General features: G+C 38.9%; 2 protein-coding genes across 2 annotated transcripts; both read left to right on the top strand.

Annotated features, from left to right (window-relative positions):
- Positions 1-1,895: 1,895 nt before the first annotated feature.
- Positions 1,896-19,357, top strand: LOC138441576 (olfactory receptor 2C3-like). The gene is made up of 3 exons (XM_069592701.1): positions 1,896-2,772; positions 6,922-6,947; positions 19,205-19,357. Exons 1-3 carry the CDS (start codon positions 1,896-1,898, stop codon positions 19,355-19,357), a joined length of 1,056 nt encoding a protein of 351 aa, XP_069448802.1.
- Positions 19,358-19,471: 114 nt separating this feature from the next.
- Positions 19,472-20,431, top strand: OR2C3 (olfactory receptor family 2 subfamily C member 3). Its single transcript, XM_069592700.1, has one exon. It carries the CDS (start codon positions 19,472-19,474, stop codon positions 20,429-20,431), a length of 960 nt encoding a protein of 319 aa, XP_069448801.1.
- The last annotated feature ends 4,229 nt before the right edge of the window (positions 20,432-24,660 follow it).

Raw genomic sequence — 24,660 nt, 5'->3', positions numbered from 1 at the left:
ACTCCTGACAACTCTCCATGCTTCCTGAATTTGGATGGGGTCAGAATATGTCTCCCTGGTGCCTTCTCAGAGTATTAGGTGCTGCTCTAGTGTGCTGGAGGATTGTCTCATCATTCTGGTGCAGTGAAGACCACAGCAGTACAGCTTCTGTGTATGAATTTTGGCAAATTCCTGAAGCTCTCTGAGTCCTATTTCTACAAATTCATCGGGAAACTCTACATATATTTTTAAAACTGTGAATGTATAAGTGTTCAATTTATTCATTTGGTCAACTTCCAGTTATATAAATAGGTAAGTTCCCTGCTGTGGGATTTTAAAAGAATTGACAGTTGAGTTTATAAATGCTCTATTCTTCACAATGCATGGACTCCAATTATAATTAATTTACTTTTCCTTTTAAAAGACTGAAAAGACAAAATTCATGTTTTTGTTAAGAACAGTCCCAGAACTCTTCAGATACACCTGAGGCAGACTGATTGTTTTCTTCTAAGAGCTTCTGACTTCACACACTGTTCCTGCTAGGTCCTGTGTTGTTTATTTAATGTTTATAAGAGGAACAGATGGTCTGGGTCACTGGGGCATGACTTTGACAGCTTTAAGTGTTCATTCTGAGAAATACTTTTGTGAGGTTATCAACTATAACCTTCATTTTGCTTCAGTTCTGCCTCCACCATGATTATACACCATTCTAAAAACTGCTTCACAGTTTGCTCATTCAGTGATAATTGATTAAGGGACTTCTGTAACAGAAAGCCATAACTCCATGAAATTTTTACTCTAGTGGATTGAGGTAGGTAATAAACACAATAAATTGGAATAGAATATTTGTTCTATGGTAATAGATATTATGAATAAAAATAAAGCAGGAAAGGGGGAGAATGGAGCTGAGAGGAAGCTGTAATTTTCAATATTAAATAACACAGTGAGGGAGGCCCTCAGTAAAATATGACTTTTGAGAAACAAACTGAAGGAGGTGAGAAATGTGAGCATGTGGCTGTCTTGGAGGAAAATCACTACAAGCTTTGCTCCATGAAACTGGGGGTGTTCAGCAGGGGAGCAATATGACCATATTATATTTTAATATAATCTTCCAACTACTATGTTGAGAATAACTTGAAGGGAAGTAATAAGGAAGCAGGAAGACAAGTTAGGATGTTATATCAACAGTTCAGGTGATAAATGATAACAGCAAGGGTCAGGGTAGAAACATTAGAGGTAGTGAGAAGTCATGAGAATCTGGATACATTTAATAATACATTTAATAAAACAAAAAAAATTGCCAATTATTGTGGGATTTGAGAGAAGAGAAATGTCAAGATGGATTCCATGTGGCTATTAGCTGAGTGGCAAAGGAGCACAGGCCCAACTTTTTAACATTTTACTTTATACTGGACTATAAGTGATTAACAATGTTCAGGTGGACAGCAAAGGTCAGATATGTAAATGTGTCTATTACCCCCCAGCTCCCCTCCCATCCAGGCTGCCACACAACATTAAGCAAATTTTAGCACAGGCTCATTTTAATGCCTGTGTAGTATTTCATTATATGAAATACCATACCCAGTGATAACTCATCACTAAACACTTAGGTTGATTCTGGATGTTGTTTTCTGTAAGTAATATTTCAGTTAATAACTCATTGGCAAAAATATTTCACGCATCCATTTTTCCACAGGCTATGCATATTTCCATGTCATTTAGCACACATTCCAAACTGGCCTTCAAGAAGATGATGCAACCTCATCCACAATGAAGTTGAATGGACAATTTCAGGAGCAATGGATATGCATCTAGATTTAAAGTTTGCTCACTGATATAATCCCCTTTATACCTCACATCCTGTGCCTTCCCACTCACCTGCAGGCAACCTGTTTGCCCTACCTTTAGCTGTATGTATGATGGAAATAGCCAGTGTAAGTTTTCCAGTTTTTATACTGCTGGGCTTCTCTGAACGACCCTCTCTAGAACCCATCCTCATCATTGTGGTCTCCTGTGTGGATGTGCATCTCCACACTCCTATGTACTTCTTTCTGGTCAACCTTTCCTTCCTGGACATTAGCTTCACCACAAGCATCGTCCCTCAACTCCTGATCAATCTCTGGGGACCACAGAAAGCCATAAGCTATGGAGGGTGTGTGATCCAGTTCTATATCTCCCACTGGTTGGGGGCAACTGAATGTGTCCTCCTGGCAGTCATGGCCTACGATCGCTATGCTGCCATCTGCAGGCCACTCCACTACACTGCCATCATGCATCCAAAGCTTTGCTGCAGCCTGGCTTTTGCCTCGTGGCTTGGGGGTCTGACCACAAGCATGGTAGGTTCCACACTCACCATGCTCCTGCCTCTCTGTGGGAACAATCTCATTGACCACTTTTTCTGTGAGATGCCCCTCATTATGCAACTGGCTTGTGTGGATACCGGCTTCAATGAAGTAGAGATGTACGTGGCCAGCTTTATCTTTGTTGTCTTGCCTCTGGGTCTCATTCTGGTCTCCTACAGCCATATTGCCTGGGCTGCGTTGAAGATCAGGTCAGCAGAAGGGTGGAGAAAGGCACTCAATACCTGCTCGTCCCATGTGGCAGTAGTGGCCCTGTTTTACGGGAGCATCCTTTTCATGTATCTCCAGCCTGCCAGGAGAAACTCTCATGAGGAAGGTAAGCTTGTAGCCCTCTTCTACACTGTGGTCACCCCAATGCTGAACCCCCTGATTTACACGCTAAGGAACAAGACTGTGAAGAAGGCACTTAGGCACATTGTATTAGGGAACTGTGGTTTTGGAGGAACACATATATTTAAAAACTTATCACTTGTGAGGAGGAAGCAGATTTAAAGGGATCAAAACTGATTTGGAGCATCAGGATATTTGGGATATCATTTCTATACACTATTTCTTAAGTTCAAAGTAAATGACAAGCTGAAATGGATGTACTTACATATTTTTTTCAGGCCAATGCAAAGAGAACTTATTTTCTGTTTTTATTTTTTATTAATAAGTATATTTTGCTAATTATTTATATAGCTTTGTATATATTACATTCATGCTAATTATGATATTGTAAATTGTTTATGTAGCTACATATGCTAATTGTTATATGATTTTGTTAACATTTTAAAGCAATGTCTGTCACTAAGGGTGTCTAATATATATGAAATCCTTTACCTTTTTCTCCTCTAATATTTGTAATGACTCAGTGAGGTAGATATTATTGACCTCACAAAGATTAGATAATTACAAAGTTATCAAGATTTTATGCTGAGATGTAAGTCTATTCTTTGTATCCATGGACATATTTGCCATTTTGGCTATAGTCTCTTGTGATGTAATAAGAAATATATACTTTTTTTGTTTTGTCCTGACTTCTGGCACTGAGCTTCTAGGACCCTTGAAATTTTCTGAGTAATATGGATGAAAAGGTATCTTTTATTTTCATAACAAACACATTTCAACATACCTAAGTTTATGCCAATGAATTAACTCAAAGAAGAGTCCCTAGATAGCTTCCAGAGGATGCCTGGAAACCAGAGGAACTGACCATGTGGTTAGAAGTTTGTGATTTTCAGTCCTAACCCAATGTCTGGGAAGGAGTTACTGGAAGTTAAGTCATTAATGACCAATAACTAAATGAATCATGCCTATCCAATGAACCTCCACAAAAACTTTAAACAATAGTGTTTGGATACTTCCAGGTTGGTGGCTGCATCTATGTGACAAGAAGGTAGGTGCCCTAAACTCTGCCGAGACAGAAGTTCCTGTGCTCAAGACCTTTCCAAACTTCATCCCATGTATCTCTTCTTTTATATTATTTGTAATAAACCAGTACACTAAAGTGTTTCCCTGAGTTATATGAGTCACTCTTGCAAATCACTAAATCTAAAGAAGGGGTTATGGCAACTCTTGATTTATCGTTAGTTGGTCATAGACATGGGTGGCAATCTGGAGCTTGCAACTGCCTTCTAAACCGGGAGTGGTCTTGTGGAGGACTTTGTTCTTAAATTGGCAGGATCTGGTACTAGATTTAGGTAGTTACTCTCAAAGTTAAATTGAATTACAGGATGCCCCGTTGGTGTTTGGAGAGTTGGAATATTGGTTATTGTTGTGAAAAAAATCTCACATGTTTGGTGTCAGAAAAGATGTGAGCAAAATACAATTCATGCACTTTCAGAAGGAGGAAACTAAAGGGGCAAATGCCTCAAAAGTAGAATTTTGAGTTGAATTTTCAGCAAATTAGAGATATCTTCAATAACATGCTGCACAGATATATCTGTAAAAATAGAAGGATCAGTTTCCCTATTCAAGTCTACATATTCTGTGTACAGGATATGTAAGATATTTTTATTCACTCAGTACTATTCATATGTCCAAGAATGATTTCTGGAGGTTATGAAAACTAGCACACAAAGCTGCACTAAAAAAAGTGAATTAAGTTCAAGAGCAATCACTGGACTTGTTGATGTAAAACTCAAAATCATGTTGTAAAGTTAATAATATTTACATTTTTGAGATGGGAAAATTCTGATCAGAGAAAAAATTTGATATAAAGAAAAAATAGCATTCATGTTTTTCTTTCAAACATATTAAGTAGGAGTACCACAAACTCATTTACTTTCAGCAATATTTTGAAAGGTTTTTCTGGACTTTCTTTGGCCAAAACCCTGTCTCTAGAAATTTTGCTCCCACTTTTCAAATTCAACACCTCCCTAAATGTCACAAGTTGACTCTCAGACTACTCATTTGAATAATACCAACAGATATTGGGAGATTTAGATCTTAGATAAAGTAAAAGTAAATAGAGTATTGAGGTTGATAACTTATCAACACTATCAACTATTAATTCCTTAGTTTATTTCAGTTTATTGGGATATAGTTGCCTTACAATGTTGTGTTTGTTTCTTGGAGTAAAGCTACAAAAAACCTAGAGAGCATATTAAAGAGCAAAGACATCACTTTGTGGACAAAGGTCTGAGCTTAGACAAAGGTCTAGGCTATGGTTTTTCCAGTAGTCGTGTATGGATGTTAGAGTAAGACCATAAAGAAGGCTAAGCACCAAAGAATTGAAGCTTTTGAACTGGTGTTGGAGAAGATTCTTGAGATTTCCTTGGATAACATGGAGATCAAAATCCTTCATTCTAGGAAATCAACCCTGAATACTCATTGGAAGGACTGATGCTGCCATTGAAGCTCCAATACTTTCATCACCTGATGCGAAGAGCTGACTCATTGGAAAAGACCCTGATGCTGGGAAAGATTGAAGGTAGAAAGAGAAGAGGGTGGTAGAGGATGAGATGGTTAGATAGCATCACTGACTCAATGGAAATGAATCTGAGCAAAAACTGGGAGACAGTGAAGGACAGGGAAGTCTGCATGCTGCAGACCACAGGGTCCCAAAAGAGTTGGACTTGACTTAGGGACTGAACAAAAACAACAATCTCCTAAAGAACCATCTTAACTTAGAGTAGAATTCAGTTTTCTTTTATGCTTAGAGAAAAGGTGAGGCAGGAGGGTTTAAGATTAAAGGGTCTTGCACCTACCTAGCATTCAAGGGAAGCATAACTTTACCTTGTTTTTTGGCTTGTTCACATAGAGTAGATCACAAGGTTCCAGTGAAACTTTAAACTAATAACAGTCATTTTATTTTACCATTCTTATCTCCACTTGTTTGCAACGTTTCTAGATTGAAAGAGAACTACAGTAAGTAACAGCCATAACTAATCTGGGAGTGCAGGATGGGAAATTTCTTAAGGGAACTTAGTGAGTTATTTGAGCACAAGAAACATTTTTCTGGGCTTCCCAGGTGGTGCAGTGGTAAAGAATCTTTCTGCTAATGCAAAAGACACTGGTTTGATCCCTGGGTCTGGAAGATCCCCTGGAAGAGGGCACAGCAACCCACTCTAGTATTCTTGCCTGGAGAATCCCACGGATGGAATAAACCTGGTGGTCTAAAGTTCATAAGGTTACAAAGAGTCAGACATGACGGAGCCACTTAGCACGGCAGAGCACAGTTTAATGCTGTAACTTTTGACATGCAGTGCTAGTCAGACATGACTGAAGCGACTTAGCAGCAGCAGCAGCAGCTGAAGTGCTAAAGTAATAGAATACATAGGCTAAAGAATGAGGGAGGCAGTTTCAACACGGTGTTCTTTGATATCCTCCTCAGAACCTAAAGGAATTCATTTGAAGTGTGATTTGTGGCTTATGATGAAGTCAACAACTAAAAGGACAACAGTGATTCTACACAATTTCTGGCCCCACATCCAGTAGAAGTAATGTAAACCCACCAACAGAGCCATCCTGAGGCAGTGCAGCCTGAGGGAGAGTAAGGGAGGGTCTTGCTAAACAGTGTAAATTTTTATCCTGCTTGTATTATAAGTCCTTAAGCCACAGTGAATGGAGAAGGCAATGGCACCCCACTCCAGAACTCTTGCCTGGAAAATCCCATGGATGGAGGAGCCTGGTAGGCTGTCCATGGGGTCGCTGAGGGTCGGACATGACTGAGCGAATTCACTTTCACTTTTCACTTTCATGCATTGGAGAAGGAAATGGCAACCCACTCCAGTGTTCTTGCCTGGAGAATCCCAGGGACGGGGCAGCCTGGTGGGTTGCTGTCTATGGGGTCGCACAGAGTCAGACACGACTGAATTGACTTAGCAGCAGCAGCAAGACACAGTGAAAGGGGAAAAGATGCTTATGTGACCTATTGGAAATTCAGTTCAGTTGAATTCAGTTCAGTCACTCAGTTGTGTCCGACTCTTTGTGAGTCCATAGCCTGCATCATGCCAGGCTTCCCTGTCCATCACCAGCTCCCGGAGCTTACTCAAACTCATGTCCATCAAGTCGGTGATGCCACCCAACCATCTCATCCTCTGTCATCCCCATTCTCCTTCCGATTCAATCTTTCCCGGCATGGGTCTTTTCCAATGAGTTGGTTCTTCGCATCAGATGGCCAAGGTATTGCAGTTTCAACTTCAACATCAGTCCTTCCAATGAATATTCAGACCTGATTCCCTTTAGGATAGACTGGTTGGATCTCCTTGCAGTCCAAAGGACTCTCAAGAGTCTTCAACACCACAGTTCAAAAGCATCAATTCTTTGGCCTTTAGCTTTCATTATAGTCCAACTCTCACATCCATACATGACTGGAAAAACAATAGCTTTCACTAGATGGACCTTTGTTGACAAAGTAATGTCTTGGCTTTTGAATATACTGTCTAGGTTGGTCATAGCTTTTCTTCCAAGGAGTAAGCGTCTTTTAATCTCATGTCTGCAATCACCATCTGTAGTGATTTTGGAGCCCAAAAAAATAAAGTCTGTCACTGTTTCCATTGTTTCCCTATCTACTTGCCATGAAGTGATGGGACCAGATGTCATGATCTTCATTTTTTGAATACTGAGTTTTAAGCCAACTTTTTCACTCTCCTCTTTCACTTTCATCAGGAGACTCTTTAGTTCTTTGCTTTCTGCCATAGGGTGGTATCATCTGTATGTCTCAGGTTATTGATATTTCTCCCAGCAATCTTGATTCCAACTTGTGCTTCATCCAGCCCAGCATTTCACATGATGTACTCTGCATATAAGTTAAATAAACAGGGTGACAATATACAGCCTTGATGTACTCCTTCCCCTACTTGGAACCAGTCTGTTATTCCATGTCCAGTTCTAACCGTTGCTTCTTTACCTGCATACAGATTTCTCAAGAGGCAGGTCAGGTATTCTTATCTCGAAGAATTTTCCACAGTTTATTGTGATCCACAGAGTCAAAGGCTTTGGCATTATCAATAAAGCAGAAGTAGATATTTTTCTGGAATGCTGTTGCTTTTTTGATGATCAGGCAGATTTTGGCAATTTGATCTCTGGTTCCTCTGATTTTTCTAAATTCAGTTTGAACATCTGGAAGTTCACGGTTCACATACTGTTGAAGCCTGGAAATTAGCCACCTGCTCTTTTGTATTATGCACCTATGCATCTTTTTTGCCCAATACAGAATAATCTTTGAATCTCCATGATTACTCCTGTCACTCTTACCCCTTTTTTCAGCAAGCTTTTGAACACAGGTTTTGATGCTCTCTCACCCAAGCAAACCGAACCTGAGCCACCCCAGGCCACTTTGTATACCCCACAACTTTCCCTCAGGGTCTCCTCACATGCTTAATTCAAGTATGCACAGTCTGGAAATGAAGCCACACTTCCCACAGGGATTGAAGTCAATGGGATGACTTCCCTTCCTTCCATCAGGAAACTGATCTGAGATGCATATTTGTATGGGTATTTTCCCACAAAAATCAGTTCTCTGACACATGTTAGATATCCTTAGAATTTAACTGACACTATTTACCTGAAAATAGTATCAGATATCCAGTTTAAAGACTTGTTCCCACAAGACTGTACTGACTTCAGACCCCAGTCACAAGTCTAGCTTGTCAGCTGTGCTTCTAAATAGGGACTTCCCCAGTGGCTCAGCTAGTAAAGCATCTGCCTGCAATGCAGGAGACCCAGGTTTGACCCTTGGGTCAGGAAGCTCCCCTGGAGGAGGGAATGGCTACCCACTCCAGTGTTCTTGCCTGAAGAAGTCCATGGACAGAGAAGCCTGGTGGGCTGCAGTTCATGGGGTTGCCTCAGTCACAAGTCTAGCTTGTCACCTGTGCTTCTAATTAACTCAACTATAAATTGAAGGTTTCCATGACTCCCTCCTCAGGTTTGATTAATTTGTTAGAATGGCTTACAGAACTCAGGAGAACATTTTTCTCACTAAATTAATTATTCACTCATTCCAAAGAATATTAAAGATTACAAATAAATACCCAGATAAAGAGATATATAGGGTGGCATCCAGGTGAGCCTTAAAAACAGGAGCTTCTATTCCCATGTATTTTGAAATGTCCAACTCTCATGACACGAAGATGTTTTCTTGTTCACCAATATGGAAACCCCCTACAGCCTGCATTTCTGAGTTTTTATTGAGGCTTCATGACATAGACATGGTTGACTTAATCATTGACCTTTAGTGAATGATTCGACCTCCATCCTCTCTCCTCTCTTCTGAGGTTAGGGAGTTGGGTGTATGGTGGAAGGGGCAGGACTGAATGTTTCAACACTATAACCACCTGGTTGATTCCTCTGGCAACCAGCCCCAGTCTGCTGGTTATCTAGTGCATGGTAAGTCGACCCAATGGACCATAATCCGCCAAGCTGCTCTTTCCAGGGATTCTCCAGGCAAAAGTACTGAAGTAGGTTGCCATGCCCTTCTCCAGGCAATCTTCTGACCCAAGTATCGAACCCATATCTCTTATGTCTCCTGCATTGACAGACGAGTGCTTTACAACTAGCGCCACCTGGGAAGCCCCAGTGGTTACCTAGAGACTTTCCAAAAGTCACCCCATTAACACAAACTCAAGTATAGTTGAAAGGGATTTTTATCATTTATAAATGATAACCATTTCTCCTTTTTCCTCTAAAAACATTTCAGAAAATTTAAATATTATAACAAATGATGTCCTTATCAGTCTAGTCATCTAAGACATTATAATATATATAATTATTATATATATATATATCTCATACAGCTCCCATATCTCTGCTAGATGGAGTACTGCTACCCCTGCTCATGGCCAAAGTCACCTCTGCCTTTGTCCTGCTCTACTGTTATTTGACATTATAAACCAGATGCCCTGGACATAGAGTTTGCCTTGGGGACACCCAGACTAAAGTGAAAGTAATTTCTTCAAGCTCAGCACACTCCACTTTGTCTTTCAGCTTGGGATGGGATAGTGTGTGAAGTAGAGGGAGTCAGATGGTATCAAAAATATGGTTAAAACTGTAAACACACTCAACAGGCAACCTTCTTGGTCCAAGGTTGTAATGCCAGATATGAGAAAACAACCCAGAAATTAGCAAGCTCATGACTTCCTGGCAAGCTTTTTCACTAAATATTTCATAGATATATTTTGACATCAATATGTTATATATATATATATATATATATATATATATATATATATATGAACAGTGGCTGACTTTATTTTTCTGGGCTCCAAAATCACTGCAGATGGTGACTGCAGCCATGAAATTAAAAGATGCTTACTCCTTGGAAATAAAGTTATGACCAACCTAGACAGCATATTAAAAAGCAGAGACCTCACTTTGCCAACAAAGGTCCGTCTAGTCAAGGCTATGGTTTTTCCAGTGGTCATGTATGGATGTGAGAGTGGGACTATAAAGAAAGCTGAGTGCAGAAGAATTGATGCTTTTGAACTTTGGTGTTGGAGAAGACTCTTGAGAGTACTTTGGAATGCAAGGAGATCCAACCAGTCTATCTTAAAGGAGATCAGTCCTGGGTGTTCATTGGAAGGACTGATGTTGAAGCTGAAATTCCAATACTTTGGCCACCTGATGGGAAGAACTGACTCATTGGAGACGACCCAGAGGATGGTACGGGGAGGGAGGAGGGAGAGGGGTTCAGGATGGGGAACACGTGTATACCTGTGGCAGATTCATGTTGATGTATGGCAAAACCAATACAATATTGTAAAGTAATTAACCTCCAATTAAAATAAAGAAATTTATATATTTTTTTAAAAAAGACCCTGATGCTGGGAAAGATTGAGGGCAGGAGGAGAAGGGGACGACAGAGGATGAGATGGCTGGATGGCATCACCAACTCAATGGACATGGGTTTGGGTGGACTCCAGGAGTTGGTGATGGACAGGGAGGCCTGGCGTGCTGTGGTTCATGGGGTCACGACTGAACTGAATATGTATTGTGAAATTTTAATTACCATGAGCATTTTCCTCAGTTTCATTATAACATACAAAATTAAAATAAATCCATATGTATTGAAATTCTTGCAAACTTGGCTACTAGTTGTAGAAGATGGATCTTAGAATTCTGAAGCAAATAATATTCACATGTTTATATTTTATGGAAATATAAAATTTGAAATTGTTAAGAAACTATACATTTATACTCTTACCAATAGCATGTGGAAAGGCATATAGTCTCACAATTTCACTAACTTTTGATTCTGTAGATCATTTTAGTCTTTGCTTGTCAATTATCTGATCACTAGTAAGCTTTAACACCTTTTGAAATGTTTTGGATACTATATGCTTTCTGCACTAAATTGTTTTCCCCCTTTTTTCATTGTTGTCCTTGTTGTTTTACATTTTCTTATTGCTTTAAAGGAATAGTTTATATATGAATCTATTTCCTTTCATTATTAGAAGTGATAATCTTTCCAGTGGGATGTATATTCTTTTGATATGATTTTTTTGTTTCCTTTGTGTTACAAAAGCTTTAAATTTTGTGTATTAAATTCCATCAACCATGTAACTATAACTTCTTATAGTCCTTATTTCATTCAACAAAATGAAACATTATTTTAACTTATTTTGTATATGCAACCTGTTCTGTGTGCTGGAGAGGCAAGAACAAAGAAATGATGTCCCCCTTTCACAGATATACAAGCTTATCAAATAAGCAAGCCTATAGAGAATGTAGGTCTTGTCCTGTAGACAAGACAGGACCAATATTCAATAGGGTGAGAGTGGAGAAACTGACAGGAGGTCTTGAGTTGCCATTTTAGCTCTTCATAATTAAATGGGGGAGGGAGATACGAAACATGAGTGTGGAAGGGAATTTCATGGAGAAAGAGTAACTGGTGCAAAGGCTTTAGAGGAGAAAAAATTTCAGATGGGGAATTGTCAGGGGTGGCTGAAAGAGAGTGAGGGAAAGTGTGATAGGAATTTAGATCTGAGAGATCCTTAAGATCCAGGTGCTGAGGGATCTTCCAGACCCCAGGCAAATGTTGACTTTAATGTTTTCAGACTATCTTAATAAGTTAGAGCAAATTATTTTATGCCCTGATGCCTGAAATATGCTTAGAAATGGTCCTCCAACCACAAAATTGTGTTTATTTTGTGTTTAATAGATTTCTATTTTATTCTTATCTTTTCAATCCTTTCTACAATGTCTGTGTTTGTGTGTGTGTGTGTGTGTGTGTGTGCATGATAGGACAAAGAAAGAATTAATTTAATATATTCAAATTTTTATTCAATGATCCCACCACAATATATTTCAATTAGCTATATTTCTACTATTATCCTGAAATTATATATTTTCCAAAAACTAAATTTCTTATGTATATAAGTTTATTTGGGGAATATCAATTCTGTTCTTTTAATATTTATTTATGCATGATGCGTCCATGGTGGCTCAAACAGTAAAGAATCTGTCTGCAGCGCAGGAAATATGTTCAAACCCTGGGTCAGAAAGATCCCTTGGTGAAGGAAATGACTACCCACTCCAGTATTTTTGCCTGGGAAATCCCATGGAGAGAGGAGCCTGGCAGGCTACAGTCCCTGCAGTGACAAAGAGTTGGACATGACTAACACTTTGACTTTCACAGCGCACTTTCAGTAACCGTGGATTAATAGAATATTTTCTTAGCTAGTAGAGCAAGGAATATATCATTATTCTTTCTGTTTTTCAGATTCAGAAATTTCCTGGGTGTTCCTATACTTACTTTACTATCTTAAATGTTACAATAAGTTCCATTCCTGCTACTCAAAAACAGTATCTTATTGGGACTCTGGTAGTGAGCTAGAGTTTAAATTAATGTCAGAAGAACTCACATTTTTGTAGGACCAAGACCTCTATGTAGATAATAAGGAAAGGACATGAAGCACAGGGTTTTAGTATCTGGTATGAGGTCAGGTCATACTTGCTATAGGACCTCGTTCCTTACTTAGTGACTATGTGACTTGATTCAATTAATTCTCCTCTCTGAGATTCATTCTCTTCATCTGTAAAACTGTGTAACAGCACCAACCACATATGGTTGTTATGGAGCAATAAGTAGTGAGAGGCTGGGAAATAACATAGTGATAAACATATAAAAACTCAGTAGTGTTTATGTTCCTTTTTATGCACATAATTCTTTTATTTCTTCATAAAATTTTCTAATTTTCTTTTCCTACTATTTACACTAGATGTACTGCTATAACTGATACCATTATAGTTACTCAAAGGATACAAAGTTTACATAGGTGCATCTCTTCTGTAGGTGGTTGAAAACCATCAGAAAGAGAAAAGGGAATGGTCAAAGTTGACTTTGAGGTTTCTAACCTGAGAAACAAGTTAGAATAGAGTTGTCATCAAGTGAGATGGGGATCCTGAAGCTAGAGAGGGTCTGGTAGGAAACAGAGTTCATTTTCAGAAGCGTTAAGAATGTGTATTAGCCATCTGTATTTAAATTTGAACTAATATTACATGTAGAATGGCTTAAACAACAATAACATATTTTCTCACAGGTCAGACATTGGACCTGTGAGACAGATCAGTCTTACACCAAGGTGTCATCAGGTTAATTGCTGGTAAGGTCTCTCTTCCTGGTTCGGAGACTGCCTTGCTCTTACTGTGTGTTCACATGGCCTTTCCTCTCTGCACCCTGGGGGATAGAAACAGGGAGAAAGAGATGCAGATCTGGTATTTTCCGCCTTCTTATAAGGACACATATCCTGTGGGATTAGAATGTGACAAATGAGCTCCCTCATATAAACCTAGTTATTCCTTAAAGCCCTCATATCCAAACACAGTCACAATCGGGTTAATAGCCTCAGCATATGAATTCTGGTTAGGGGAAAGAGTCATTTCATAACACTCTTTAAATCAACATGCAACATAGACAATGAGTTGTTTGAGTCTGACGTGTAGAACTGAGTTGCTGGCCAGGGATACAATTCAAAGAGTCTTCAGGATTTAGTTAATATTTGAATCCATTAGTCTACATTAGGTCACTAAGGGAATATATGAGATAGGAAATAAATATTTATGAGTGCAAATCTCTCCACCATTTAGTAGCCACATGACCTTGAGCAAGTCATTTGCCCATTCAAAGCCTCAGTTGCCTCACCTTTAAAATGAGGTTCATAATAGCTCTTTGCAGAGTTAAATTAAGAATAATTTGCACTCAAAAATAAGATAAAATATTTATTGGTAAAAATGACCCATATTGGATTGTAAGGCTGTAGACTATGTCAAGCACATATTTCACTGCATACGTTGCTTGGTTGTTTCCCATTCACAATAGCATCAAAATAATAATATACTCAAGAATAAACTTAACCAAGGAGGTAAAATATATGCATATTCAAAACTATAAGAATTTGAAGAATTTGGAATAACACAAATAAATGGAAAGAGCCCACGTCCATGGATCAGAAGAACTAATCTTGGTAAAATGCCCATACTACCCAAAGTCATCTGTAGCTTCACAGCAATCTCAATCAAAATAAAATGTCATTTTTTACCAAAAAAAATGTAATCACAATATTTGGATGAAACTTTAAAAGATTCCAAATAACCAAGGGGTTGAGGAAAAATAACAAAACCAGATGTCTCATAATTCCTGATCTAAAACTGTAATACAAAACTATGGCTTCCTCGATGGCTCAGTGGTAAGGAATTCACCTGCTAATGCAGGAGACATGGGAAGCCCAGGTTCAATCTCTGGGTCAGGAAGATTCCCCAAAGAAGGAAATGGCATCCCACACCAGTACTCTCTCCTGGAAAGCCCCAGGGACAGAAGAGCTTGGAAAGCTAAGGTCCATGGGGCCACAAATGGTCAGACACGACTTAGCCACTGAAAAACAACAGCATAGTAAACATAATAGTGTGAAAGCGTGAAAGTGTTAGTTGCTCAGTCATGTCAACTATGCGACTCCATGGACTGTAGCCTGCCAGGCTCCTCTGTCCATGGAATTCTCCAGGTAAGAATACTGGAGTGGGTTGCCATGACCTTCTCCAGGGGACCTTCCTGACCCTGGGATTGACCCCAGGTCTCCTGCATTGTAGGTCAATTCTCATACATTGCACCACCACACCAAGAAAGTCCCCAAAATAAGTTCTAATCACAAAGTTACCATGTGATCTATTAATTCCACTCCTAGATGTGCACCAAAATAATTGAAATATTCAAACAATATTTGTAGAGACATGTCATTAGCAGCTCTATTCACAATAGCGAAAAGTGGAAATAACACAAAGATCCATCAACAAATAAACCAATGTGCTTAGTTGCTCATTCTTGTCCAACTCTTTGCCACCCTATGGACTATAGCCCACCAGGTTCCTCTGCATATGAGGATTCTCCAGGCAAGAATACTGAAGTGGGTCGTCATGCCCTCCTTCAGGGGATCTTCCCAACCCAGGGATCAAACCCTGGTCTCCCACATTGCAGGCAGATTCTTTACCATCTGAGCTACCAAGGAAGCCCAAGAATACTGGAATGGGTAGCCTGTTCCTTCTCCATGGGATCTTCCCAACCCAGGAATCAAACCAGGGTCTCCTGCATTGCAGGAGGATTCCAGTGGACATCAACAAATAACTAGATAAACATAATGTGTCAAAGTCATACAATAGAATATAACTCAGCTCTAAAAGCAAATATAATAATGATACACACTACAACATAGAAAAACCTGAGAACATCCTAAGTGAAAGAAGTCAAATATAAAAGCCCACATACAGTATGATTTCATTTACATGGAATATCCAAGATAGGCAAACTCATAAAGACAGAAAGTAGATTTTTCTAAAGACTAGGAAAAAATGGAAAGTGACTGCTAGAAAGGGGTTTGGTAGGGTTAATAAAAAAGTTCATGAACTAGATACGGGTGATGGTTGTACTATTTTGTAAATGTGCAATTCCACTGATCTGTACATTTTTAAATGGTTACAGTAACAAATTTATGTTACATGTATTTTACTACAGTATATTAGTTCATCATTGTATTATACTCCAATAATAGAATAATTGAATCTTGAAAAAAAAATCTGTAACACAAGTACTGAAGTTACTGTAGTGAACAAATATTTCATGCTTTTCTTCACAAGATACAGACACCATTGCGTAGATGCGTAGACAATCAATGTTCGGCAGTATAAAAACCTAAAATAACACTGAGATAGCATTCAAACTCACACTTCTGTACACATACGAACAATTCTATGTGTACAGACATTCTAATAGAATTATAATTATTCAATAGGGAAGAAAATCCCCAAAGCTTTTTCTCCTCCAACTTCACTCCCCTGGTGTAATCACAGTCTGCCTCCTTCCTGAATGCTCCGGGGGATAAAATGAATGTCTTGTCATTTTATTAGTTTTATGACACACTTTATCTCTGGGGACTGCCATATATTTCTCATTCTGAAAATTCTGTGAATCATTTTCACTTCTTTTGCTTACACTTTTCTTAGGAAAAAATAAGTGTTTCTCTCTAATTTAAACCTATTCTAATTTTAAAACTTAAGACTGCCCTTACATATGCATTTGAAGTGAATCTAGCACACCTACCATCACTGACTTGGAGATTTCCAGCAATTTTAGAACATCAAAATACCTTGCCGACTCTCCTACTTTTCAAAGCCATATGTATTGAATTAATGGATCTTATTAATTATTGAAATAAAATACTACTTGTTATATAATATTTGCACCCTGCAAAGAGAGAGAGGATACTGCTAGCTTACCATCAGTAAGTGATATTCTCAGATTTATTTGTTATTGATGATATTTAAGATAAACTGGAATCATACAGTTTCTGGTCATTCTAATTAGGTTTGAGAGCACTGCACCATATCGATTTGCTCTTTTGGGGGTCTTTGGCTTATTAGCAGGTTGGATAAATTCAGGAGTAGAATTTGTGATGACATAATTGACTCACAAAATTTGAACTCATTCCTGTAACTCTCACCATGCTATCTTTCTTTGTCACAATGTCACAGAACTTGGGGCTGGGTCACATTTTCAAGAATGATTTTTTATTGTGATGTTTTGGTGAATCATTGAATGAGCAAAACTCTTCCTTTACTGGAATTTTTTTTTTTTTTTTACTAAGAATCTGGTTGCTTAGTATAGCTCCAGTACTTGCACTGAACAACACTTGAACTTTGAGTAAGCCACTGATCATTTCTATAGTGAAAGTGAAATCACTCAGTCATGTCCAACTCTTTGTGATCCCATGGTCTATACAATCTGTGGAATTCTCCAGGTTGGCAGCTCAGCTGGTAAAGAATCCACCTGCAGTGCAGGAGACCCCAGTTTGATTCCTGGATTGGGAAGATCTCCTGGAGAAGGGAATGGCTACCCACTCCAGCATTCTGGCCTGGAGAATTCCATAGAATGTATAGTCCATGGGGTTGCAAAGAGTTGGACATGACTGAGTGACTTTCACTTCACTGATCATTTCTAGAAATAAATCAAATTATCACTAAGATCTCCATTTTCTCCAAAATTCTACCAAACTATTACTTCATGACTGTGAACTTCTGATCCCTATCTTTTGGCGACAGTCACACATTTTATTCATATGTGTGTTAATAAAATTTTCATATCTCCAGTAGGGATACTTAAGCCCATGAGAGACAATGCAGTCTTCAGTTTAGCCTTTTACTTTTCTATGTACTCATCAGTTCATCTGAGGTGACTCTTTATATAAGGCAATTATTTTATTATGTCATGAATCAGTTGCACAGCACTATCCTCAGTCACCTCTTCTCTCCCACATCCACATTATGAAGCAACTCTTTATGTTTACAGAATTTGAAAGGGTGCAGAATCCTCTTCCTGGTGCTTTCTCAGAGGCTCAGTGCTGTCTGCTGTACTATATGTAACCAGATGATTTTCTCAGCATTCTAGCTCAGTAAAGTCCAAACCAGTACAAGTTCTGTGCCTGAATTTTGGGAAAGGCATGAGGCTCCCTGAACCCCATCTCCACAAATGCATGGGGAAATTCTACATGTATTATAAAACACTGTAAACATACCTGTGTTCAATTTATTTTGCTTGGTCAACTTCCAGTTATAGAAGTGGATAAGTTTCCCTCCCTGGAATTTTAAAAGTGTTGATAGTTGAGTTTATAGCTGCTCAGATCCTCACACTTGAATGAACTCTAATTATAATGCATTTATTTTTCTTTTCAAAAACCAGGGGAGAAAAATTTCATGTGTTTGCAAACAAAGGTTCCAGAACTTTTCAGAGATACCTGAAGCAAAGTGCTTGTCTATTTTCCTTTAAGAGGGCTTCTGACTTCACACATTGTCCGTGCTCAGTTCTGGTTTGTTTTATTCAACATTTATAAAAGGAAGGCATGGTCTGGGCCAGCTGTGCATGACTTTGACAGCTCTAAATGTTCCTTCTTGACAGAACTGCTTGAGGCTGCACTTTCATGTCCCTCTGCCGCTGCTGCTGCTGCTGCTAAGTCGCTTCAGTCGTGTCTGACTCTGTGCGACCCCATAGACAGCAGCCCACCAAGCTCCTCTGTCCACAGAATTCTCCAGGCAAGAATACTGGAGTGGATTGCCATTCCCTTCTCCATCATGTCCCTCAACTATACCTTTATTTTGCCTTAGTTCTTCTTTTATCATGCTCACACAGCATTTTAACAAAACTGCTTCACAATTTGCTGATTTGATCACTGTCAATTAAGGAACTTTTGTGCTTCAGACACTGAGTTAGCACTGGGAACTCAAAAATAAAGTAACAGAAAGCCCTATGTCCATGGAATTTGTACTGTAATGGAGTGAGGCAGGTAATAGACATAATAAATTAGAATAGAATATTTGTTCTATGAAGATAAGTACTATGGACAAAAAGAAATTAAGCAGGAAAGGGGATAAGAGAGATGGGAGAGAGCCGTTATTTTCAATTTTAAAAACACAGTGAGGGAAACCTTCAGTAAAAGATGACTTAAAGAAGAGAGGAATATGAGCATGTGGCTACCTTGGAGGAAAACTACTGCAAGCCTTTTTCTATGATAAGAAAGCAGTGGACCAATTATGTCCATGTTACATTTTAACATAATCTTCTGGATATTGTGTTGAGGATACTTTGAAAGGAAGTAACAGGGAAGCAGGAAGACAAGCTAGGATGTTGCAGCAACAGTTCAGGTGATAAATGATAACAGCAAAGGCCAAGGTAGAAGCAGCAGAGGTGGTAAGAAGTGAAGACAAGCTGGCTATATTTAATAATAAGACAAACATTTGCCAATGTTTGTGAGATTTGACAGAGAGAGAAATGTCAAGATGAACTCGTGTGGCTACTAACTGAGGACGGAAGTAGCACAGGCTCAATTTTAATACTTGTGCTGTGTTTCATCACATGGAATGTCATCCGCCAGTCAATGAAAACCTTATCTCTAAAAATTTAGGTTGATAAACTCATTGCCAAGAATTGTGCATGCATCCATTTTTCCCCAGGCTATGCATATTTCCATGTCACTTGGCACACACTCCAAGCTGACCTTCAAGAAGTTGATGGACCATTACCCATGGAGCAGTTGATTGGATGCTTTCAGGAATAAAGGATATAAATTTACGTTTAAAGTTTGCTAACTAATATAATCACTACATGCCTCATACCCTGTGCCCCCTACTCATCTACAGGGGACTTGTTTGCCCTACTTCTAGCTGTATGTATGATGGAAATAGCCAATGTAAGTTTTCCAGAAGTTTTTATACTGCTGGGCTTCTCTGAACGACCCTCTCTAGAACCCATCCTTTTTATCTTTGTCTTGGGGATTTATGTGGTGTCTGTCTTGGGTAATGGCATCATCATTGTGGTCTCCTGCGTGGATGTGCATCTCCACACTCCTATGTACTTCTTTCTGGTCAACCTTTCCTTCCTGGACATTAGCTTCACCACAAGCATCGTCCCTCAACTCCTGGTCAATCTCTGGGGACCACAGAAAGCCATAAGCTATGGAGGGTGTGTGATCCAGTTCTATATCTCCCACTGGTTGGGGGCAACTGAATGTGTCCTCCTGGCAGTCATGGCCTACGATCGCTATGCTGCCATCTGCAGGCCACTCCACTACACTGCCATCATGCATCCAAAGCTTTGCTGCAGCCTGGCTTTTGCCTCGTGGCTTGGGGGTCTGACCACCAGCATGGTAGGTTCCACACTCACCATGCTCCTGCCTCTCTGTGGGAACAATCTCATTGACCACTTTTTCTGTGAGATGCCCCTCATTATGCAACTGGCCTGTGTGGATACCAGCTTCAATGAAGTAGAGATGTACGTGGCCAGCTTTATCTTTGTTGTCTTGCCTCTGGGTCTCATTTTGGTCTCCTACAGCCGTATTGCCTGGGCTGTGTTGAAGATCAGGTCAGCAGAAGGGTGGAGAAAGGCACTCAATACCTGCTCGTCCCATGTAGCAGTAGTGGCTCTGTTTTATGGGAGCATCCTTTTCATGTATCTTCAGCCTGCCAGGAGAAACTCTCGTGAGGAAGGTAAGCTTGTAGCCCTCTTCTACACTGTGGTCACCCCAATGCTGAACCCCCTGATTTACACGCTAAGGAACAAGACTGTGAAGAAGGCACTTAGGCACATTGTACTGGAGAATTGTGGTTCTGGAGGGACACGAGGTGATATTTAGAAACTCATCACTTGTGAGGAGGGAGCTGGTTTAAAGGGATCAAAGTTATTTTTTTTTAATGAGAGAAAAAGAAATAAATGATTTGGAGGGGCAGAATATTAGGGATTTCATCTCTGTACAAAATTTCTTGAGTTCAAATTAGGTGACAAATTGAGTTGGATGTACTCATACTGTTTTCAGGCCAAGATAAAGTATTTTCTGTTTTCATATTTCGTTCATAATTATATTGTTTGGTTGTTTATATAGTTTTATATGTATGACATGTATGCTGGCTATGATATTGTAAATTTTTTATGTAGCTACACATGTTAATTGTTATATTATTTTGTTAATATTTTATAGAATGTCTGCCACTAAGGGTGCCTCATTTGTGTGAAGTCCTTTGCCTTTTCCCCCCAATATTTGTAGTGACTCAGTGATGTAGATATTATTGACCTCATAGCAGTTAGAGAATACAAAGTGACTCAATGGACATGAGTTTGAGCAAATTCTGGTGACAGTGAAGGACAAGGAAGCTTGGCATGCTACAGGGAAGCCTGGCATGCTGCAGTCCATGGGGATGGAGAAAGTAGGACACAACTGAGCGACTGAACAGCAAATCAAGATTTTAGGTTGATATATAAGTCTAGCATATTTATCCATAGTTATCTTTGCCATTTTTCTTATAATCCTCTGTGATGTAATAAGAAATAGATATTTTTCTTATCCTGAGTCTTGGCACTGAGCTTCTAGGACCCTTGGAATTTTCTGAGTGATATCAGTGAGAAGAACAACTTTTGTTATTCATAACAAGTCCATTTCAACCATACCTGAGTTTATGACAATGAAATAACTCAACCTAGAGTCCTTAGATAGCTTCAGGATGGAGTCTGGGTGTCAGAGGACCCAACCATATGATTAGAAGTTTGGAACTTGCAGCCCCACATCCAACCTCTGGGGAGGGGGAGTAGCTAGAAATTAAGGCACCAATGGTCAGTTTTTACTTAATCAATCATGCCTATGCAGTGGACCTATATAAAAACCTTAAACAGTGGGATTTGGAAAGCTCCAGGATGGTGAATAAATCTATATGGCAAGAAGGTAGTGAACACCAAACTTTGCAGACACAGACACAGAAGCTCCTTTGCTCAGGACTCATCCCATGTACCTCTTCATTTATATTCTATATAATAAACCAGTACACTTAATGTTTCCCTGAGTTCTGTAAGTCATTCGAGGAAGTCACTTAACCTGAACAAAGGGCAGGTCGTGGCAATCTATGGTTATAGTCTGTTGGTGGTTTGTGGCAATCTAGAACTTGCAACTGACTTTTGAACTGGGGCCGGGTGAGGGGGAGGGGTCCTGTGCAGAACTTTGCTCTTAAATCAGTGGGGTCTGGTGTTAAATTCAGGTGTACTTAGTGTCAGAATTAAATTGAATTATCAGATATACAGTTGATTTTTGGAGAGTTTGAATATTGGTTATTGATGTGGAATAATCTCACACATTTGGTTCCAGAAATGTTTTGAGCAAAAAGCAATTCATACTGCTTCAGGAGGAGGAATATAAAGATGCAGATGTCTCAAGAGTAGAACTTTTAGCTGGATTTCCAGCCAATTAGATATTTCATCAATAACATACTATACAGATTCATCTCTAATTACAGAAATATCAACTTTTGTATTCAGCTCTATGCCTTCAGTTTACAAGAAATATAAAGTTATTTTTCATTCAATAGAATATGTTTACTTTTTTCATATGTCCGATCATGCATTTACTCATTCCTAAAATGAGATCTTTAAATGAGATCTATTCCTGGAGGTTAGGAAAACTAGCACACAATGGTGCTCTAAAAAGATGAACCAAGTTCACAGAGCAATCACAGTACTTGATTTAAAACTCAAAACAGTGTTGGAAAGTTAATAATATTGACATTTTTGTGATGAAAAATGCTGATCAGACAGAAAAACAATTTTTGATATTTTACTGATTTTTTACCTTTTATTTCATATTGGAGTATAATTATTAATAATTCTGTGTTAGTTCTAGGTATGCAGCAAAGTGATTCAGTTATACATGTATTAATTCTTTTTCAAATACTTTTCTCACTTAGATTGTCACATAATATTGAACAGAGTTCCCTGTGCTGTACAGTACGTTCTTGCTGGCTATTTATTTTAAATATAGCAGTGGGTACCTGTTAATCCCAAACTCCCTAACTATCCTTCCCCCTACCCTTCTATCCTGGTAATCATAAATTCATTCTCTAAGTCTGAATCTGTTTCTTCTTTGTAATTAAGTCCTTTTACATTACTTTCTGTAGGTTGTGCATATTAACAAACCATATGGTATTTGTCTCTCTGCCTGATTTATTTCACTCAGTATGACTATCTCTATGTCCATCCATGTTGCTGAATATGACATTATTTCATTCTTTTTAATGGCTGAATAATATTCCTTTTTATATATGCACCACATTTTGGGGGGCTCCAAAATCACTGCAGATGGTGATTGCAGCCATGAAATTAAAAGACGCTTACTCCTTGGAAGGAAAGTTATGACCAACCTAGATAGTATATTCAAAAGCAGAGACATTACTTTGCTGACTAAGGTCTGCCTAGTCAAGGCTATGGTTTTTCCTGTGGTCATGTATGGATGTGAGAGTTGGACTGTGAAGAAGGCTGAGTGCCAAAGAATTGATGCGTTTGAACTGTGGTGTTGGAGAAGACTCTTGAGGGTCCCTTGGACTGCAAGGAGATCCAACCAGTGCATTCTGAAGGAGATCAACCCTGGGATTTCTTTGGAAGGAATGATGCTAAAGCTGAAGCTCCAGTACTTTGGCCACCTCATGCGAAGAGTTGACTCATTGGAAAAGACTCTGATGCCGGGAGAGATTGAGGGCAGGAGGAGAAGGGGACGACCCAGGATGAGATGGCTGGCTGACATCACGGACTCAATGGATGTGAGTCTGAGTGAACTCCAGGAGATGGTGATGGACAGGGAGGCCTGGCGTACTGCGATTCGTGGGGTCGCAAAGAGTCGGACATGACTGAGCAACTGAACTGAACTGAACTGAACATTGTCTTTATCCATTCCTCTGTTGATGGACTTTTAGGTTACTTCCATTTCTTGGCTATTCTAAACAATGCTGCAATGAACATTGGGGTGAATATATCCTTTCGGACAACTTTTTCTTCAGATATATGACCAGGAGAGGGATTGGGGGGTCATGTGGTAGCTCTATTTTTAGTTTTTTAAGACATCCCCATACTGTTCACCTCAGTGGCTGTACAATGTACATGTCCACCAACAGTGTGGGAGGGTTTTGTTTTCTCGACATCCTCTCCAGCATTTGTTTGTGGATTTTTTGATGGTAACCATTCTGATTAGCATGATTTTGAATTGTATTTCTCTGATTATTAGCAATATTGAACATCTTTTCATGTGTCTCTTAGCCATCTGTATGTCTTCTTTGGAGAAGTGTCTCTTTAGGTTTTCTGTCCATTTTTTATTTTGTTTTGATGATATTAAGCCACTTAAGCTGTTTGTAAATTTTAGAGACTAATTCATTATCGATCATATCATTTGCAAATATTTTCTCCCATTCTGTGGGTTATCTGTAAATTTTCTTTAGGGTTTCCTTTACTGTACAAAATGTTTTTGAGTTTAAGTGGGTCTCATTTATTTATTTTTGCTTTTATTTCCATTAGTCAGATAATGGAAACAGATTTTAAAAAGGAATCACTGTGATTTATGTAACTGTGTTCTGCCTATGTTCTCCTGTAAGAGTTTTATAATATCTGGTCTCACATTTAGGCCTTTAATCCATTTTGAGCTTATTTTGTATATGATGTTAAAGAATATTCTAATTTCATTTTTTTACAGGTAACTATTCAGTTTTCCCACCACCATTTACTGAAGAGACTGTCTTTCCAACATTGTGTAGTCCTGCCTCCTTTGTTGTTGATTAATTGACCATAGACACATAGGTTTATTTCTGGGTTTTCCATGCTGTTCCACTGATCTATATTTCTACTTTTGTGCCAGAACAATACTGTTATTATTTTAATTTTATTATTTATTTATTTTAATACAAAGCTTTGGCATTAGCAGTTTTATGAAAAATAAAATGTACTAAAAATAAATGCTTGTGTGGCATGATTGGTAAATGATGCATAAACATAGGTTCTTTTTCCTTCAAGGCAATCAGTCAGAAAGCAGTTTTTCCTTCTTCAAAACTATTCTACCTC

Source organism: Ovis canadensis, chromosome 5 (genome assembly GCF_042477335.2).
Source record: "Ovis canadensis isolate MfBH-ARS-UI-01 breed Bighorn chromosome 5, ARS-UI_OviCan_v2, whole genome shotgun sequence".
Taxonomy (NCBI): Eukaryota; Metazoa; Chordata; class Mammalia; order Artiodactyla; family Bovidae; genus Ovis; species Ovis canadensis.
This window is presented reverse-complemented; position numbering and strand designations above follow the sequence as displayed.

Coding starts and splice junctions, on each gene's coding strand:
- OR2C3 (XM_069592700.1), top strand. CDS start 19,472: ATGATGGAAATAGCCAATGTAAGTTTTCCAGAAGTTTTTATACTGCTG.
- LOC138441576 (XM_069592701.1), top strand. CDS start 1,896: ATGATGGAAATAGCCAGTGTAAGTTTTCCAGTTTTTATACTGCTGGGC. Junction 2,773..6,921: donor CATTGTATTAGGGAACTGTG/GTTTTGGAGGAA, acceptor TTTTCCAATGAG/TTGGTTCTTCGCATCAGATG. Junction 6,948..19,204: donor CTTCGCATCAGATGGCCAAG/GTATTGCAGTTT, acceptor CTAAAAATTTAG/GTTGATAAACTCATTGCCAA.